This window comes from Pteropus medius, unplaced genomic scaffold (genome assembly GCF_902729225.1).
Source record: "Pteropus medius unplaced genomic scaffold, Ma_sr-lr_union100, whole genome shotgun sequence".
In the NCBI taxonomy this organism is placed as follows: domain Eukaryota; kingdom Metazoa; phylum Chordata; class Mammalia; order Chiroptera; family Pteropodidae; genus Pteropus; species Pteropus medius.
Window position 1 is genome coordinate 49,770,386 of NW_024344378.1, and position 20,214 is coordinate 49,790,599.

Below are 20,214 nucleotides of genomic sequence, written 5' to 3' on the forward strand. Positions count from 1 at the left end.
TTCCTTTTATCATTCATTATTGCAAAAAAAGCAAAAAGGGTATTTCGTTTTAAATGGATTGTCATATTTTCCTTAGCTGGCCCCATGAAATGGAATGCAGGGCTTCTAATAAAACATCCTGACCATAATGAGATGAAGTTACAGGGTAAAGAACTGTACACTTCAGAATAATGGACAAGAACATAACAAAAAATTCCAAAAAGTTCCAGGTACTTCTGGAGTCTAAAAGAGCTAATTTAATGTTAAAGTTGAAAAATTCTACATGTTGACATGTATTCACATAAGAGTGTAAGAAAAAGCTTCTGAGTGAAAAAAAAATCCTATCGTGATTTCAACAACGTAATTCAAAAGAGGAAATTTGACACTCATCAATGTCTTGGTGACATATATGCACAAAACAAGCCTCACACAGAACCCGTTTCCCTTTTTTACATTATATGCTTCATTAATTGCGCTCCAATGATCGATCCCACTGTGTCACGGTGGTGATAGCGAGGTTCCCATCAATGAAAAGTCTCTTTTAATTTCCTCTGTTCTTTATCAACAGTGAACAAGAATTGGTCTACCATGAAAATTTGAGATTGTCACTCCAGAGACTGCAGGTTAAGAAAATTTATTACAGCCCTCGAGCTTCCTTCAGTCAAGTTAGTATGGTGGAGAGGAAAGATTTGGGCACTGGTGTAAGACAGATTTGTGTTCAAATCTCAGTTTTGCTGCTGATGGTTAAGCAAGCAAATGTCAGGCCTGTGGGTTCAGGTCCTGGACGTGGGCATGTGGATGCCACTATGCCTCAGTATTGCTGAGAGAATTAAAGTATATACTATGTGCTGAGTGACCTCTCCATAGCAGATGCTTAATACATGGTCACTATTAATAGTAAGTAGGGTAATTACAACGACTACATGAAAGGTAAGTAATCTCTCACAGCATCAGTTCTCCATCTTGCCCTTGGTGCTAAGAAACTAACCAAGAGACACTCTGTTGGTATTGAAAGACCTTTTTACTGAAGACAGTGTGTGTAACATTTTATTCCTATACTATATCTGGGGATGGGCTAATGTGGACTGGCTTTTAGCTGCACAGTGGAGTACCTCTATGTTCCTTAAACCTTATGGCTAATTGCGTAAGGTAAGAGTCCTCAACCCCCGGGCAGTGAACAGGTACCAGTCATTGGCCTGTTAGAAACTGGGCCGCACAGGAGGAAGTGAGTGGCAGGTGAGCGAAAGGAACTCCGTCTGTATTTGCAGCAGCTCCTCAGTGCTACCTAGCATCACTGCCTCAGCTCCACCTCAGATCATCTCATAGGAGCACCAGTCCCTGGTGGCAAAAAGGTTGGGGACCGCTGGTGTAAAGCACGGAAAGCATCTCCTAGTACAGCACTGATAACATGATTCTAGGATGTTCTCTTGTTCTCACTTAGACAGGGGTGAAAGGCTTTAAGCCGCCTCCACTTGAGGTGTGAGGCTGTATCATTTGCAGCTATTCAATTCAGATCAGGCTAAGATAGTCTTCTGGGTGGCAATGAAAAGAGTGAGCCCAGCTCTTGAGAATAATGAAGTTAAGAAATCTAGATACATAAAGATGCTCATTATGCTGGATTCCACTCATATAGTTAAGGGTTTGGTAAAGAAACACATGCGTCTTATTGCAGGGGACCACTGCATATAATACACTCTGGGTAAGGATACAAAGTTTTAAAGACTCTTTAAGGAAATATATTACTCTTTTTGATATTTTAGACATTAAGTCTTCAATATGCATTCCAAATGTAGAAAGTTTAAATAAAATAGTAACCTTCCTCTTCTTGAAAATATGAAAAGATAAGAATACTAGACAGAAGTAATCATTTTTCTAAAAAGTACCTACTATCCTTAGGATATGTTATTGACCTCCTAATGGGAATATGTAAATCTTTACAAAGATTCTACATCTCTTAAAATACCCAGTGTTAGGTCTCTTTGTTCTTGTGACTTCCAAAAGTCTCCCTCCCTGTGTATCACTTTAAATTGGCCTCTGGCTCCAACTTTGTCTATTTCACTAGCTTATCAGAGATAAACATCAAGACGTGTCACGTGAAGAATCAAGAAAATCTCTAAGAAAAAAGTCCATATATCAATTAGCAGAATTCCAATAGGGACATCTTCTTGGCAGAGGTGGACTTTCTCTCATTTCAAGCGATCTATAAATTATCCTCTTTCTTTTATGACCTTGTTAATTTCAACTGAAAACATTCAATGACAGCCAGAGGCAAAGGGCTGGTGGGGTCCCTTCCCCCAAGGATTCTTACTCAAGCTCTCTTTCTCTCTCTTTTTCTTTTCTTTTCTTTAGTTTTGTATCTAGGCTTATTCTTTGACTCCTCGCCCACTATAGAGAGCAAATATATACTCGTACTTGAGTAAAGGAATATAAAGCATGATCATATTTCATTTACTTTTTATAGATAACTTTATCATAGTAGCCAGCTGAGAGCCCTGCATGTAATAGGCACTTTTCAACTATTTGTAGAATGAGTGAAAAACATGAGTCATTGGTCTCAGTTCCAAAGTGTTCCTTTCTTTCTCTAGTAAAGACAAAGGTAGTCAATCACAGTTGTTCTTTCAAAGACTAACCTACAGTTCTTATCAGTAAGGCCTAACAAAGAAGCAACCACACCTCTTCTAGGGGGGTGGCAAATGAGCCAACAATATCCCAGAGACATTAAGTATAAATATGTAAATACACAAATATATAAACAGCTAGCCAGTTGGGGAGTTGGAGCAATTGATTTCAATAATGAAAACGCCACTCGCTTTGAACTGAAATACGTGTTCCTAAACATAAAACGCATTCACGTGAACCTGGCCCGCAGGGCTCTGTCCACCAGGGACATGGCACTGTCAGGTTCCTCCAGGAGGGGTTGCAGGTCTCAAGCTGTGATGCATTTCCCTGTGTATCTGAATTTTGGTCACGGTGGAGATTTGAGGTTTGATGGGGCAAAATGACTTACTCCCTTCCTCTACCACTTACATACACATAACAACTGGGAAACATCTAGTTATTTCTTCTTCAATTATCATAAACTTCACTTGTTTGCTGCTTTTAGAGACAACCGATGATTAGCAATTCAACTAAAACATAGTTTTTTTAAAGAAAACTTCTATCCATTATGGATAAATATGAAAGGTATGTATCTCTCCTCTCCACTCGATTTCAAGTAGGTGTAATGTACCATTCCCTGAGCAATTACAAAAATATCACTCACATGAGAACGTAGTTTGTACTTGATAACATGGTAATTATATCTGTGTCTAGCAAGCTAATGGGACTTCATTAACTACAGTGAGAGAATAAGAACCATCTAGGGCTTCAGTTCATGTTGCGCCCAGAGGAATCATGCCACTGAAAGTGGCTCTTAGACTACACAAGGCCATATACTATTTCTATTTGGATGCAACTTTGTTGGAACTTATTGTTTCCCCTCTCAGGAAGTACAACTGAGGGGTTTATGGGCTGTGTTAGGGGCGCAGCCTACAGAAACCCCAAATCTCAAATCTTACTGCCTTTTTGGAACTTTTCACTTCTTCTGGGCATTAAAATATATGCTGCTGGAGTCCCACACAACTAGACACACACACTTTTCACAGTGTGCATTCCATGCTTCAATATACTTGAGCCCAGTTCACTTACACAGAGACAGCATAATGAAGATTGCTCCCAGTTGGTCATACTCAAAAGACCACCACTGTGGTCCAACAATGATAGGGGCAAGGACTTGTTTATCCTGAATCCATCTCAATAATTTTAGAAATGTCATTTTAAAACAGATTTTGCACATAAGAAAAACAATATCCATATGAGATGGGGAAGAGAGAGTTCATTTAGACAGAACAATGCTGGATATTTAGTTCTGGGAGCAAGCCATGTTACTTTCTGGCACACTTTAGGACAAGTCATGCCTACATCACAACATGCCTTCACCACAAGATAAAAGGACTCAAAGGCCAAAAGCCAACAGCAGAGGTGCAACCACTGTGGACCTTTGAAGATGCAAAATGTTGCAGTAACTTCTTGCAGTTGGATCATATCAATAATACCAAACTGACAGGAAGCCACCTCTATTTTCACACATCTACTCAAAATATCACAGAAAAAAACTGACTTTGGAAGGAGTTACAGACAAATAAAATACACACACCACACACACACACACACACACACACAAAACACACACTCACTCGCACACAATTACAAACACAAACGTGTGACAGTGATTACAATCACAGAGAAAAACAACTTTTGAGAAGATGAACAAGTAAGCATCTCAATAGTATGTTTTCAACAATACTTCCTTAGAGAACACATTATTGAAAAGCTACACCAAAAATATTAACCTAAAAAGTTTTTTCAAAAAAAGTTATCGATGAGGATTTGGTCATGCTTCATGCAACATATAACAGCAGCAAAATAGGGTGAGGTCACATGGTGAAAGTTGAGATACTTCGTATTAAGAAATATGCCCAAACACACTAGAAAAAACATAAAGCCATACGTTCATCTCAATAAACAGTACTCGTTCAGTAAATCAAATGTGATGATCTGGCAATTTAGTAGCAGTATCCTAAGTCTGTACTGAGTACTGCCCAATAAATAAAATCTGCAAAATGTTATCAAAATAAGCATAAGGAAAAAAGAGTTAAGTGTAAGGGCTTGGTCTCTGTTTTGTGGATAAAAGGACATAAATTCTGCTCTATAAACTGGAAAGTGGACACAGAGAGGAGGAGGTGACTGGGAATGTGGATGTGGTATATAGACAAATGGCACCACAGAGTCTGGTGGACACCAAGACACATCAGGACAGGACAGAAACAGACACCAAAGGCTGGAGAGAAGCGTCCTCCTTTTCAACTTGAATGGCATTTGTTCCCATCATTGGTGCCATGACTGAAAACAGGATTGTGCCTTTTTTTTTTTTTTTTTTTTTTTTGTGGCTCAGTTAGTGCGTCATCTGAAAGAATCAACAAATCAAACAAGAAAAGCAATATGCTACTTTCCATTTTTAGGTACTCTAGTTGGAGAAGAGTTTATATATAAATATACGTATATAAATATATATAAATATATATACACTAGACAAGGGAATGAGATTATATATACATATACGCATATATATAATCTCTATCTTCCTGAATTCTTGGCAAATGGTTAGTCCTGTGGTTAGAAGTGAAGATAGAGGGTGGAGATTGGGAGGAAAGTTAACGAAGAGTGCATACCGCTTTCGGCTTCTGCAAAACGACAAGAAAAGAATTTAAAATCAAACAATTTGATAATAAATTGACTGACACCAGAAAGAAAAGAAGGAATAAAACCTTTGTTTCAAATTATTTGAAGGATGCACGTGAAAACAAAGTTTTTCAGCAAAGCATGGAAACAATATCATGGGGTGAAACAACAAAGGAGGTAGTTCAACACAGGTTGGAGCGAGGGGGTGGGAAGGAGAAGCACGGTTCTCCCAACTGTTATACCCAGTCACTGAGAAAATGTGAGAGGAAAAGAAACGGAGAATTCTTAAGTGAAGAAAAAAATCAAAAATCAAAATTGTTATCTCGGGAAGGGTCCAACACTTGATTCTTTTAAACACGGATATTGTGTTTGATAAGTCCTGTGTTTTCTCAGAGGCGTGATCCACATTCCCTCAAACACACCTTTTTCCACAAGAACCAATGAGCTTCCACACTGAGACCAAGCCACATTTGAGGATTAAAGCTGGCAACGGCACACAGAAAGCCAAATCAAAGCCAAAGTTCTTTTCGCCCTTTTACGAAACAAACAAAAACCTCTAACTGTAAACATGGCTTTGTTGAAAACATCTCTGATTTATGAATTAATCGGAGAGTCCATCAAAGAAAAGATTCTGTCTTCAGGGAAAGCTCTGAGTCATTTTTCTTAGAATGGTGACAGCGCATTCACACAAAACCATTAACAGTCCTTCTCTCTCCCTTCTTGTGACCGAAAAATGGCAGGTGAGAGATGACCAGTCAAGGTTCAGGGTGAAGTTTCCTGCCATGAAATTATTCCAGAAGAGTCACTCACATTATGACACTTTTGAGAAATGCACAAAAGTGATAAAGAGAGAACACTGAATTACACAAAGATTTACTGACTTGGCAAGACAAAGAATATCATTTGCAAAAATCCAGGATACACATTTCCCCCTAGACAGGTACAGGAGACTACTGGCAACAACGTGGGCAAGCGGCAGTCCCAGAAACATCTGCGTTATCTGTTGTACAGGAAATAGCCAGGATGCTCAGTTTTTGTTTTTGTTTTTTGTAAATAATATTCTTCACTTTGCCAACACAGAAAGGAAAATGCGTATCTACATACAGATTTTCTACCTGCTATGGCCATGTTCTACATGTGGCCACCAAATCTACCATTTTTTCTTCCTTCTGGTGGATTTGGATTTTCAAAACAGCTTAACATTTAATCAGATTGTGAGCAATCTGATCTGGTAGTTAAGGTGACAGAGAACATTGGATTGACTTTCTTACAATCCAGTTTTTTTTTTTTTTCACAGATTGCACATTTAGAAGTCTGGCTTTATTGAGTCATTCATCCAGATAATGAAAACTTAAATGATGATAGCAGGAACCTATACTCTGCTCAGTTATTAAGGTGTATGTTGGAGGGTACCTGCACTCTGCACTTGGGCATCTACAGGGAGACTTATTGACTACAGCTAGAAACAAACCATGGATGTCATTTCAGAGGACAAAAGCCTGAGCATTTCTCAGTGAGTTCTCTTCCAAAACGATTAATAAGAACGGGGGGTGGGGGGGAGAGAGAAAAAATCATCTCTATTTTATCTGTAATACATATACAATTCCATCAACAAAATTTCATATTAACATGAGGATTCCTTTTTCCAGTGTGAACTCATATATTGACTGGGGTGTTATCTATTTCAACCAGACCTAATCTTTCATCAGTCTGATTTGCACATAATTAAGTACAAAATAAATAAATAAAAAGGGTCCCTGCCTCTGAGCCCTGCTCTCCTGGTTAATTTGCATGAAGTTGATATTCTGCCACCTGGATTTCGGTTGCACCGGGAGAAGCGCATATGGTACACAATAGGCTGCTTGTAATTTGGCTATCAAGAGAGCTCATATCTCCCATCATAGCTCTGCCCCAAGCCTGCTGTGAAGGAGGCCAGAGTCCACCTGCTTTGTGCTCATGACAGTAAAAAGGGGTTATAGGACAGTGTCTGTCTCGGTTTTATGCTGAGAGAGTAAAAAGTGTAAGTTGGCATGATCAGATGGAGATTTGAATGTCTCAGCCCTTTCCCCCGAAGAAACACTCTCTGCCCAATGAGACTCAGAATGCCAGGCGGCTCTAGGACAGAAATAGCAGTGTCTGGTTGAGCATGCCTTGAAATGTGTCCTAGGATTAGAGAGGTGCTGCATCAGGGTTGCAAACAAATAAATAATGCCTAAGAAAGAAGTTCCGAGGGTGCACTCTCACCATCATGAACGTCAGCCGGACGCTGAGTTGCAGCAAACTTACCGGCTCTCGCGGTTGGCAGACTTGTACTCAATGGCTATCATTAGGAGCTTGAGCTTCACAAAACACAGCCTGCAATAAGATGGAGAAACCTCTCAGTCAGTGCTTCTGAAGAACCAGAGCCACATAACAAACACTGTTATGACCTTTCGATCAACTAATGCAGTCGTTATCCAAGGGACTCTCATTCTACGATCACTGTGCCAAAGAGAGGGGGCTGTGAGCGACACCTTCCCTCTTCCCCATTAAAGCTGATTTCTTGCAAGTGATAAGGCACTGAATGTTCAAAGTGCAAATTGCACTCAGGTCTGGATGTCTAGACACAGACCCCAAGCAGGAATTTGTGCCTGGGGATTTACGCTGGGCCAGATTCATTAGTTACTCAGTTGGGTAGTAAAATGTTAACTGCAGGGGGAGGGAGGCCTTTGGAGCAGCTGGACCTGTTATTTGGATTCCATTTTGGTCTTTTGTACAAATGGCTCATATTGTTGTTCCGAGCAGACCCCTATGTGCTGGGAATGAGGGTAATAATCTTTAGCTTCTGTGTAACTGCCCAGCACATGATTGCGGCACCGTCACTCCTGGCTCCATCCAGGCTGTCTCTCCTCATCTGCCTGCTGCTCTTGTCCGCAGCCCAGACAGTTTTGAGAATGGCTTGTTCCTGCCTCCGTGCCTTCACTGATGCAGATACTGCCCCCTGGAATGTCCTCTCCTCTCTTCCTGACCCATCCTGACCCAGGCCCACATCAAATCCAACCTCCTAGGTAGGTCTTCTCCAGCTACTGCCGCTCTCTGATTTTCTTTTTATTCTCAGAACTCCTTCAGCACCCTGCCTACAAACTACATCATTCTAGCCCTTAGTCAGTCTGGCTGTGGTTGCTCCCTATTGTTTCATGTGTCTGAACTTTGTCTCCTCAACCAGCAAAACCTCTTTAAGAGTTCTGGACTTGTTTGGAACTCCCCATAGTGCTGTACATGGAACCACTGATACAGACAAGCTCAAAAAAAGATTTCCACTTACTGGGGTTCAAGTCTGAGAACATAATAAAAGGTTCAGTAAAATACTTACGCATAAAAATGTTCAAGGTAGTAATATTTATACAAAGTAAAAAATTCGAAGGCAACTTAAATGTCCAGTAATAAGACAATGGTTAAATAAAGTATGGTACAATAATGGTATATGTTAGCATTCAAAATGATACTTTGAAGAATGTTTCAAAGTATAAGATCAACAAATACTCTTATATAGATATAAATATGTAAATGCATGATACGATTAGGTGAAAATATATATTTATATGCTCAGAAATAAAAGTTCACATAAACAAAAAAAATATACATTAAAATTGTGTTTTTATAATGGGCATTATCATTTATGTCCTAAAGACTTCCTGATAGATTGAGAAGTGAGTTAATGGTTATTAGGTCCTGCATCAGAAGGGTAAGGATGTGCTGGGTCACAGGTCGGGGCCTTTTTGGTGCTTTCATTTAATCCTCACAGTATCCCTAAGAGAAAGATATTACCCCGGTTATGCAGGCTTCTATTGATCCCTCTCTTTTACGGGTGATGAAACTAAGGCTCAGAAAGGCCATGTAACTTGCCAAGGTCCCAGGTGATATTTGGCAGAATATATATCTTCACCCCTAATGAAGTCTATTTTGTATTGAGAGAGATAGGCAATAAGCAAATGAATAAGTGAATAAATAATAAATTTCAAGACGAGGACAAGTATTATACAGAAAATAAAACACCTAAGAGGATAAAGAGTAACTGGGAAGGTTTGTCATCTGCAGTGTTCCAGGAGGACCATTCGGAGCAAGTGACGCTAAAGCACAGAGCATCGGAGTGTCATGAGAAGAAGCAGGCAATCAGAGGATCTGGGGAAAGAACCTTCTATAGGAGTAGAGATAGGGCACAAGCAAGGGCCCTGAGGCAGAAAGGTACGTGGGGTGTTTGAGGACCGGCATGGTCTTATCATGGTCTTATCATCAAGGCTACGGTTGAATGAGCAAAGTCAATTATGATAATGATCGGCTGAGGAGCTAGGTGGGAGCAAGATCGTGAAGACTTTGCTGGCCACAGCAAGGAGTCTGTAGCTTATTCCAAGTGGAATGGGAAGCTTTGGGTTGGTTTAAAATAGCAAAGTGTCCTAATCAGATGTGTCAGACTTGTGAGTGTGTTGCTTACAGATAAGATGCTGATGAAGGCTTCATGCTCTCTGGAGGGAATAAGACCAATTGCTGCTTGTGAGGTCATGGTCACCCATATTGCTTTCAACAGTCAGATTTCAAAGGACCACTTCCATCCAGGCATATTTGGGATTTCCCGATGATTTGCAGGTTTTCTGATTCCTGCCAGCAGACTCTAATGGCCTGGGCTTTGTGCTGATTATGCAGTCTGCTGAAACACCAACCCATGTATCCAACTACAGCTGGAAAAATGCTCTTCTTAATTTATGTCCCAATGAGCACGGCTAACACGCACCCTTTATGGGGCTATTACTTCTGGGGCTTAACTTGTTTAAAATATCAGATGGCTTATGCAATATTTGTTGAACCAAATTACTAAGATTAAGTAACTACTTTTTAATGTAAATAACAGCTAAATGCCAAAAATTCAAGGAGAAGTCTATTCTTAACTTAGTACAAATCATGAAGAGGACAATTTACTGATATCCCATGAGCAATGGCCACTTCAATGTGTGACTCTGGTAGTTCACGGGATCAAGGATCTTAACTGCTTTAACGACTTGATCCTACTAGTGAGAAGGGAAGAAACAGTTCATAGTAATAATGAATTATGTCTTGCTAGCTACTACCATACCATTTACCAACTAGATATGAAAAGAAAGAAGCTTTCCAAGGCAGGAAAGTCAATAAAATCTACGTCACCTTGTGCACATTCATAACCTAGCAGGGGGTGTACCAGCAGATCTTTGAGTCCTCTTTCATAACTTTCAAATCTCTATCTAAGATGATTCTATACTGCTTTATAGAAGCCTCTTTTTAAGAAGCTCTTTGACCCAAAACGAGCCTTTCCTCACTGGCCAAAGGGACAAAGGGATGGGTGAGGAGACAGAGCGATGTATACAAAGTGATTATATACAAACAGTGACACAACCACAGATTTTTCAGACTTAGGCCCTTCAAGATTGGCTTATTCTGCCCTTCTCATACAGATGGCAAACTGAAGTCCAAAGATGGGAAAGTGACTTGCTCAAGGTCAAATGGCCTTTACGTAGAAAAGCCAAAAGTGGAAATCAAGCAATTTGTTCAAGGTTCAGCGTTTATGTAGAGATGTCAAAAGAGGAACTCAAGTCTCAAGGCAGAGTGCTGCACAGATGTTTCTCATAAAAGTGGAGGAAATGAAGTGGTGGCCAGAAGCCCAATATGCACACATGTTCTGTTTGGTCAGCACGGTGTTTTTAAAAAACTGGAATTAGATGCCAACAGGTGATTTTATATAAAAACTAACCTTTTAGCTTTCTTCAATTAAGCAGATATGGCCACACCACAGCTACGTTTTGTATGGCTAACAGGGATCAGAGCTTTGAAGCACTTGCCCCTCTGGATGGAACACGTGCGCACCAGTGTACCGCAGTCCCCACCACTCCCTACTATCTCGGACCACCTCACTCTCCCACTACGGGCATCTAAGTTTTTAATTCCTGCTCTAAGAGCATGTCTGGATGTTTGCAAAATAACAATCTTGAGTAATTTACAATTTATACTGGAAACAGAACTGTCTCCCCTTGTTAAAATCACAGTTTTCTATTAGATTCTGCCATAGAGAATTGGCCAATGTCAGGGTACTGGGCTTAAGGCTGCAGCAGAGGTGCCACCCTTGTTGGGGGTCCAGTGGGGAAGAGCAGATCAAGGAGAATAAACAGGGGGGTGGGTGTGGTATGGTGCGGTAATCGTTTATTTACTCATCTCTCTTCCCTCTAGACTGTGAGCTTCTTTAGTGCAAGATGCATGCTTTGTCTCCCTGGCATTTTGCAAAGTGCAAAGCATTAGCTTCCAATAAATGCTAATTACATAAAGATATGATAGAATGGGGAGCGGAAACTCATGAGTTGCTGGAATAATACAGAAGAGGTAAAGTGGCAAACTAGAAAAGTCTAGTTTAGGCAGAGAAGGCTCGGAAGTGATAACAGAATCATGAAACAAGATGCTTCTTAACTTGTCTCATTTGTTAGAAGCAGACAGATTGGGGGGAAAGGGGTGTAGAAGGAAATAACAGCAGTGATGCGCTCTGGGAATCTAATTTTTGCCTTTAATCCACTATGCCACGATGTAAGTACAAGTCTAAAATTCAGACCGCAAGTTTTCCTCGGGACCCTCTACAAATCCTGTGACAAGTTGTTCACCCCCAAGAATGTGCCTTCAGACTACCCAAAATTGATGTCCTGAGATTAAACCTTTACTTGCATTATTCAACACCTTTTTTTTCTTTTGGTAAAGCAAAATGGGCTTTGCTCATCCAATCCTTACAGTAGTTCTGTAGTTTTACTCAGTCTATAGTGTTTAAATGTCTACAGGACTGTGGTGGGGTGAGAAAGGAGGCCTAGGGTAAGGCAGGGTATAAGAAAGAAGCAAGAAAGCTTTCACAGTGTGATAAACAGAATGAAATCAGCCATAAGTTAGCAAGAATTTAATTCTCGGTTTCTAAAATAAAATGTCCCAATATGTCCAATGCAGGAAGTTGTTGCTGGCTGCAAAAATAATTACAGGGGAATAGAAATGATTTCTTTTTTATTTTCAAGAAAAAAAAAATGCCACTTGTCACAAAAAGGTCTTAAACCAGCAATCTGCAATAAAACTGTTGTAATAACAAGTAAGATTGCTTTCTCGATAATTATTAAGTAGAAGTCTACCAAATTTGACAACGACATTATACAAAGCCTTTTTTTTTTTTTAAACTGCCAGCATCATCTGTTAACTATAGTAGTTTCAACCCAGATGTTCCTGAGCAAAGGCTCTTAAGAATTAGAGTCCAACTGTTTCTACCTACCCAGAAGGAAATAAATTGTTCTTGCCATTAAATCAGCCCCTTTGACTAGCAAGATTGCTTGCTGGTGTGAATTAAGCATAGAAACCTGTCATAGAGTTTGCACCGTCTAATGTGTTCAGGAAGAGTATGCAAATGTGTGGCTTGGGGCGACTGAAAATCACTCACCCAGGAGTGAGGTGAGTGAGGGCTGAAGAGGCAGCTCTCATTGTGCCCTCCAAACCTAGCTCCACCCAAAGCGCAAACCCATCTTCAGTTATCCAGAGGGACCCTGGGAATGCCAGACTGATGCATATAATCAGAGTGGGTGCAGATGTAAATACTGGGCAATGGGGAACCAGAGCTTTAGGATCTAGGGGCTAGAATGAAAAAGATTCACATTTAGGAGCCCTGATTTTAAATGACAGGCACTCGAAATGGAAACATCTAGTTAAAGAAAATTTGAAAGAGTGCAATTTGTAAGACTCAGCACCAAGAAAATGGAAGTGATTTATGATTTAAAAGGCTCATGGAGATGTTCATCTTCCATTTCTCAATAGCTTTGACAAAGGTGGAGTGGGAAGGCTTCAGAATACCCAGACACACACACACACACACACACACACTCAATATTCACAATACCCCTACTAGCACACCTAAGACACTTAAATTTAAAAATAATTACATTCTTTGATATGGACAATTAGAATTTGTCTAAAATATGAGTAAATGTATTTTTAGAAAGCTTTGCTATTTTATTAATCAGAAACATAAAACGCAAACTGTCTCTTGTGCATACCCAGTATCAAGTCAAACCCCAAACATTCATCTCACTTCCAACTGGACTGCCTCCCTGACCCTGTAGAAAATTCTAGACCTACGAGCACCTCTGTAGCCTTTGACTAAGGGTTCTAGTAGATTTTATGATCACTGGTTCATTCACTAGCATGTAGAATGATTATTGGTCACCTTTAGGTTCCTATAGTAGCAATACTCATAAATACTGTATTCCTATCTGTGTTCATGTATGTTCAGTCCTAATTACAATATCCCTCAATAATTGGATGAATAGGGCCAGTTCTTTGAAGGAAAATAAGTTTAAAGCCAAGACTTGAGCCTCTCCATAAATTCTCATGAAATGCTCATTCCTGCAGCCTAGCTAAATAAATCTATCCTGTAACAATCAGGTCTGTCAGCTTCTTTCTGCTCCATGTTCAAATTCGTATGTCAGTCTCTAAAGACTAACGATGTTGCAGAACTCAAGATAAACTAGTTGAAGTATTCATTGGAGAGGAGACTCAGCTTTCTCTAGGCAGTCCTAAACTTTATGTTTCCTTAAGAGGCTTCACTGGAAAGATCTGCCCATGAAAAGCAACACAGGATGAGAACATGATTTTCTGAATTAGGGGCCCTGAATGCAGGTAGATAAAAGAATGGAGAAACACACACACACACACACACACACACACACACACACACACACACACACACACACTATCTTAAACCAGCGCAGAAGCATCCACAGTTGCACCTGGGCTTGCGGGTAGAACTCCAACCCTTTTAGCACAGCAGAGATTTGATCAGAGCTCCCCAAGTTACCCAGGCATTAAATGCTCCTCATCAAATCTGAATTTTAACTGCTCCATCAAGCTGCAGGGGGACAGAGAGGGACACTGTATTTTAAATACATTCTTTGTCCTAATCCCCTCTGAGTTGTAAAACCTGATACAATTAAGTTTTCATATTTTGCAAGTGATGAATGACTAACTAATAGCCTCACTGTGGGGTTCAGAACCTGGAACATAATGTTCTTGCAGCAGCCGAACCTCTAAAACTGTGGTTTTCCCCACCCGTCCCTCCTCCCCGCTAGGCCCTCATTTTCCTACCTGGAGGCAGGGGGTGTATCCTCACATTTGCTAGTTCTCATGATAAAAATGCTGTCACTGTTTCCCCCTAAAAACATCACGTTAAAAGAAGTCTGATTTATCTCGTTTGCTCATCTAAAGGGGAAACTAATTTGCTCTCATTGGAAAATATCAGAGACCAGGGTGTCGAGTGAGTTCTGTGTAGTCCTAGCCTCGTTGACTCCCTACCACTTAGCATTCCCTTTTCTCTCTTTATTCCCTCTCTGAAGCCTCTCCTGGTCTCCCCCAGCCTACAGGAAGCTCTCTCTCCCAGTAACTCTCAGTGTCTGTCCTCCAGTGTGTGCATCCATCAAACACTCATCAATAGGTGCTTGGCTCTCCCTGCGGATGGGGATTATTTTCCTTAGCCAGACTGCAAACTCTCGGAAGGCAGCCGTTGTGAGGAAACATTCCTTTACTCGGCATTTATAAGTATTGTGATTAATCTTTTACTGTGGATATGTTTGATCAAATCTAATTGCAGGTCCCTCTAGAGATGGCACCGCACTTGGCACACTGGCACAAATATCCCACATTCATTAAATATCTACTCAATTGACTGACTGATGACTGATGGCAGAATTTTCTAAAGCGTAAGAGTAAATGTAACCTGAAAATGCCACAGTGTATTTCTTTCTTCCTCAGTGCTTATTTTATATATCTGATGGGGCAGGATAGAGTGATGATAGGAAGAAGAGAGGTGAGAGAAGAGAAAAGGACATTAGCTAGTTCTGAGAGATAAGTAATGTCATTCCTATCACAGATGAGGAAACTGGGGATAAGTACTAAGTCCAAGGTCAAGCAGCTGGCAACTATCCAAGGAAGAAGGTATGTAGAAATCTAATATTTTGTCCCAAATCACATATCCAGCAAGTGGAAGATCTGGGGGTTTGACCCCTGGCTTTTGCCATGCCACAGCTCATACTCTCTGACGTCACACAGCATCCCATTATGGGAACCGCTCAAAAACAGGATGCTTTTTAGTGGCAAATGTGGCCTTATGCCCCAGCCTCTCACTTCCTGAAGGCTTGGCGCTAGCCACCTGCACCCTCCACAGTCGCCAGCTGAGGAAGGTGGGAGCAGGAGGGAAATGGGGAAGGCAGTTTTCTGGTATTCAGACAACAGTAGATGGTACCCTCTCCATTAGGTCCCAAAGCTCCTTTGCCTTGCTCTCATTGCCACACAGACCCAGGGGCAAGCCAGCTACTAAAAACCAAGGAGAAAATGCTCAGGAGTGGCCTTAAAAGGATCACCCTAAGGGCAGCCTGGGTAAGGTCTAGGACGTGGCCACCATGACCTCCAAAGAGGCCAAGAAGCACCTTTGAGGGTTGCATCCTGAACTTCTTGTTTCCTCTGTGCTTCTCTGAATTTAGTGCTTATCTATTCTCCCAAGCCTGAAATTGCTCTGAAGGTCACCAGTAGAAACCTAATTGAGAGCATAAAGGCTCAGTGCCCCACATCTTTTTCCCGTACTGATCTGGATTAGGCATGGGGAGTGGGAAGAGCAATCAATGTTTTGCCCAGCATGGTAGGGGGCAGTTTCCGTTCTATGTCCCCGGAGATTGCAGATCGCCCTATGTGGAGAAGGAACGATGACAAGGAAGCTCTCAAAAAAGCCTGAATCTTAACTTTAGCTTGCAAGATGTGGCCCACCCACGATTCTATGATTTGGCTAAAAATCAGAGAGAAAGACTCCAGTCCCTGAGCCCAAAGTGAGGAATATGAGGAGGTTATTCCCTCCAGTAGTGTGAAGGAATGGGGTTGGTGGGGATTCTCAGTTAGCAGATTTTAAATTAGAAGAACCTGACTTGCTTGTAAAAAAAATGTACATTTGGGGGCATTACCCTAGATATTAAAATCGGAAGATGTAACCTAGAAACCTCTCCATTTAATAAGCTCCCCTGGAGATTCTTAATTAGCCAGCTTTCATCTAGCAGCAACTCTAAGCTGCTCCCAACTGCACAAGGCCCCAGAATCAGAATACGGGTTCTGTAACTTGTCTGCTAGGTGGCCTGGGAAGGGGAACCAAAGTCCTTTGAGTCTCAGTATCCTCATTTATAAATCAGGGATAGTGATGTTAATCTAAACATCACAGAATTGTCGTGAGGATTAAATAAGAAAATGTAAATGAAATATTTTAAAATAATACTGCATTTTTATCTAAATTAGTGGCTGTTTTGGAATAAAACTGCATCCTCTGGTAAGACATACAATAAAGCCAAAAAGCTAGTGCAGAGAATTCCAAAGTCAAAGTATATAGCTGGGGTGCACCTCCTTTGGGCAAGAGAGCATCTCCTCTACTTAAAATTTTTAAAAACCTTACCTTGGTCGGGGGCGGTAGGGAGGGTGGGGCGAGGCTTCTTCCCCTCTTGCCTCTCCTCCCCTATTCTGTTCTCTTGGGAAAAGATCTCAGTTTTCACCCATTTATCCTGCCTCCTTGCCTTTTTCATAGAATGACTCTCCCAGCTTCTAAGAAAACTCTAAGCTCTCTGCTGCAGGGACGACCCTGCAAGGGGCATTCTGCCAGTCCACGGGAAGAGCAAATTTATTTCTTTTCATGCTTTAAGACGTTATGGGCTGCATATTGTTTTAATGCTGTGCATAATTACAGAAACTGCTCTGAAAAATCTTTATATTTTATCTGTGCTTTATTATACCCAGAATAATCCCCAATTCTTTTACATCTACAGAAACCAGCTTAAAATATATTTTGGCATCCTTTATGTCATCTTGAAATTGAATAGCCAATTCTTACTGTAATGAAAATACTTATGCACCAGCCTGGTGATATACAACACTACACTCTAATTATGGCTGTGCTTTAATTAACCTGAATTGAAGAGTGTTATCATTAAACTGCTGGTAACTTTGAGTTATGGCTTTTCCTTAATTTAAAGTAGAAAACACAGATAATTAAGCCTCCAGATAATCAAATGCTTGAAGAGAGCTTCAATGTTTTGGGATGTTCCTAAATCTCATTAAATGTCCTTTCTTTATTGATTATTTCTACCTCTGCTGCATCATTGTGTTAAACGAATAATAGTACTAAGTTGAACACATTCTCATTCACACCAGAAGTTTTTTTTGTTTGTTTTATTGTTTTCCAGAAGCTGTACTGAACAGATATTAAATTTTCTGACAACGAGGTGTTTCTGAGGGATGTGCTCCTCCTCGGGACATGTTCTAAACATGAAAATCAATCAAGGGAAATATTTACAACGGTCACTAGTGTCCGGCTCTTGAGCTGGCCCTTAAGGGCAGTGAAGTTTCATACCACTCATCAGGGCACAGCTGGCAAGCTTACAAGTCCACAGGGCCAGGCCTGGGATGTAAATGCAGATCTGGCTTCGTTTCAGACATCAGGGAGGGAAGGGCCTACACTACACCCTGCCTTAGTGCAAACTGGAGCCGGTTTGCATATAGTAGAAATACAAGTCCTGTGTTGGCTCATCAGATTTTCAAGAGAAGCCAGAGATCTAGTTTTTCTGTGAAATCTCACTATTTTGAAATATTGGCAAATAAATTTTAAGAAATTAAATACTACGGAGGGCAAATTTGTGAGTCAAATTTACCCTGTGGGTATCCCAGTTGCAGCTTCTAAGGAGAGCCGTCCTAACCCAACAGGTTAACACTTGTGAACTGATTTGGTTCCCAAGAGCAGAATAAGAGAAGCAGTGGGAAAGGTGGCTTTCAAGGGAGCACTCATGTTCGATATAGATACCAGTTAAGCTAAGGAAAATCAACGACCAGGGAAGGGGGTTTCAAACACTCCCTGCAATTTCCTCCAACACCACAGGACCCTTCCAGGCCCTGGCAGCTCTGCCATGTGCCCACATCGCCCCTTCATTAGACGCAGGAGGCCTCGATTACCTTTTTAAAGAACAAGCTTCTATTATAGGTCTTGAATTCTAGGCTTTCTATCCTAAGCAGACCTAGCTCCAAGGTGGAGAAAATCCCCAGGGATAGCCCCAGTGTTCCAGGACCCAATGCCTCTGAATGGTTAACTTCTTTTTGTGGCAGACAAAGAAATAGCTTTCAAAGACAGGAACACATGGGAGTTACAATAGGGCATCCATTTTCAGAAAATAACTCCTTCCGAATCAATTACCTATTCACTTTTCCAGTCCATTTAGCATTTAAACTTTCGCTTAGAGAGAGGGTGAGAAATTTCAGTAAACAGCCAAACCGTTTTAAATTGCTAAGGGTCTGAGCCTAGGGACAGACAGAGTGCACCTGCTGTGTTCACTGACACGTGTCTCCAGGTAACCCCGACCTACCACGCTCTCCGTCCCCTTTCTGCTGTGCACGAAACAGAAAACTATGAGACAAGGGAACCAAAGAGCCCCAAAACTATCCTCAGATCTCCCATCCTAGAAGGTCAGTTTGGTTTGTAGGCAGGCAGGCAGGCAGCACAAGGGAACAGCTTTTCTCCTCCTTCAGCCCAGATTCCTGTTTCTTCCCATTTTTGTTTTGTTTTGTTTTGTTTTTCTGGTGTGTGTGTTTAATCAGTGAGACCAAATTTATCAAATCCTTTGCTAAGGTGTCAGCAGATCAGGTAAATGTCTCAGTATTCTCTGGGAGTTTGTGTTTCCGCAGAGAACCAAGCCCATTTCATTTAAACCCAACATCTGAGATTCGAAGTGGGGGAATCTGAGGCACTGTCATAGTGGAAGTTACTTGGGGCCAGGGACACCTGGAGCTCCTGAGGATCATATTCCTCAGGTGATCACGTATTCTACCTTGAGGGGCAGGGCCTGCCCTTGCTCAAATCTATTCTGCTAAGCCAGTATCAGGAGAAGCTGAGCCTTATTATTATAACATGGCAGTTGTCCATGTAGGGGGCTAAATTGCTAAGGACGTTTTCAAGGCCTTCTGGTACACGTGGTTCCTCGTTTCATCAGCAAACTGTGAATACACTTTGAACAATGACTTCTCTGATGCTTCTATGATCTGACTTAATTGAAAGAGAGATTAAAATTTCTTTCATCAAAAGGCTAGCGAGATTTATTTTTGCCCTGGTAAATCAGAGAGATATGGGTTCATGCTTCCCTTCATAAATGTGTCTACATCGCAGAGGCAGAAGTCAAGACATGCAGGAAAACTCCAGTTCATAATTTAGTATAAATGATAGATCCAAGCTTGAGATTCTTGGGACTGGAGGGAAGCGTAGGTCCAGCAGAAATGCCCAAAGCAGGAACCATGGAATGGCCCACCTTCCTGTCCATCACACAAGGCCGAGCCCACAGGACACTCCCGGTAATTGTCGAGTGTCCCAACTATGCTAGGCAGAGGTGGAGGAGTATCTTTCCTGATAGAGGCACATTAAATATCCCTGAGAGCCAAAGGGCTAAATAATATAGTTTCAGAGTGGTTGATGGTCACTTACTCACAAACAGTAGGGAAGGACAGACCCACGAAGGCACTGGAGAGATATTCTGTGTACATTTCATTTGAGACTCCTTCCAAGTAGTATTTCTGCCATGTGTCTTCCTCAATCTAAAGGGGAAAAACAAGACGAGGGTTTAAGATGTTACAGAAGGCTATAAAAGGAAAATCTGAGTTATATACCGTCTCGCAAAAAAATGAATGCACTGGTTATGTGATGATGGTGACCTTCTTCAACAACCAGGAACACAACCACATCACCTGCATGAAGCTTTCCATGACTCTAAACTCATAGACTAGAAACACCTCTAAAGCACTACTTCTTTGTAAACCTGTATGATTTCCAAGGGTGTAAGGGCATGGGGACTTGCTGCAATATTGGTGGGCAGGTGA

General features: G+C 41.2%; 1 protein-coding gene across 13 annotated transcripts in view; it reads right to left on the reverse strand.

Moving 5' to 3' along the window:
* Nucleotides 1-20,214, reverse strand: part of KCNMA1 (potassium calcium-activated channel subfamily M alpha 1) — a 686,119-nt gene that overhangs the window by 137,278 nt on the left and 528,627 nt on the right. For all 13 annotated transcript variants that reach the window (XM_039872202.1, XM_039872201.1, XM_039872185.1 and 10 more), the window contains exons 15-16: nt 19,823-19,932; nt 7,546-7,614 (exon numbers count right to left, since the gene is read on the reverse strand). In XM_039872202.1, coding sequence (XP_039728136.1) covers nt 7,546-7,614; nt 19,823-19,932 — 179 coding nt within the window. The remainder of the gene's footprint in view (nt 1-7,545; nt 7,615-19,822; nt 19,933-20,214) is intronic.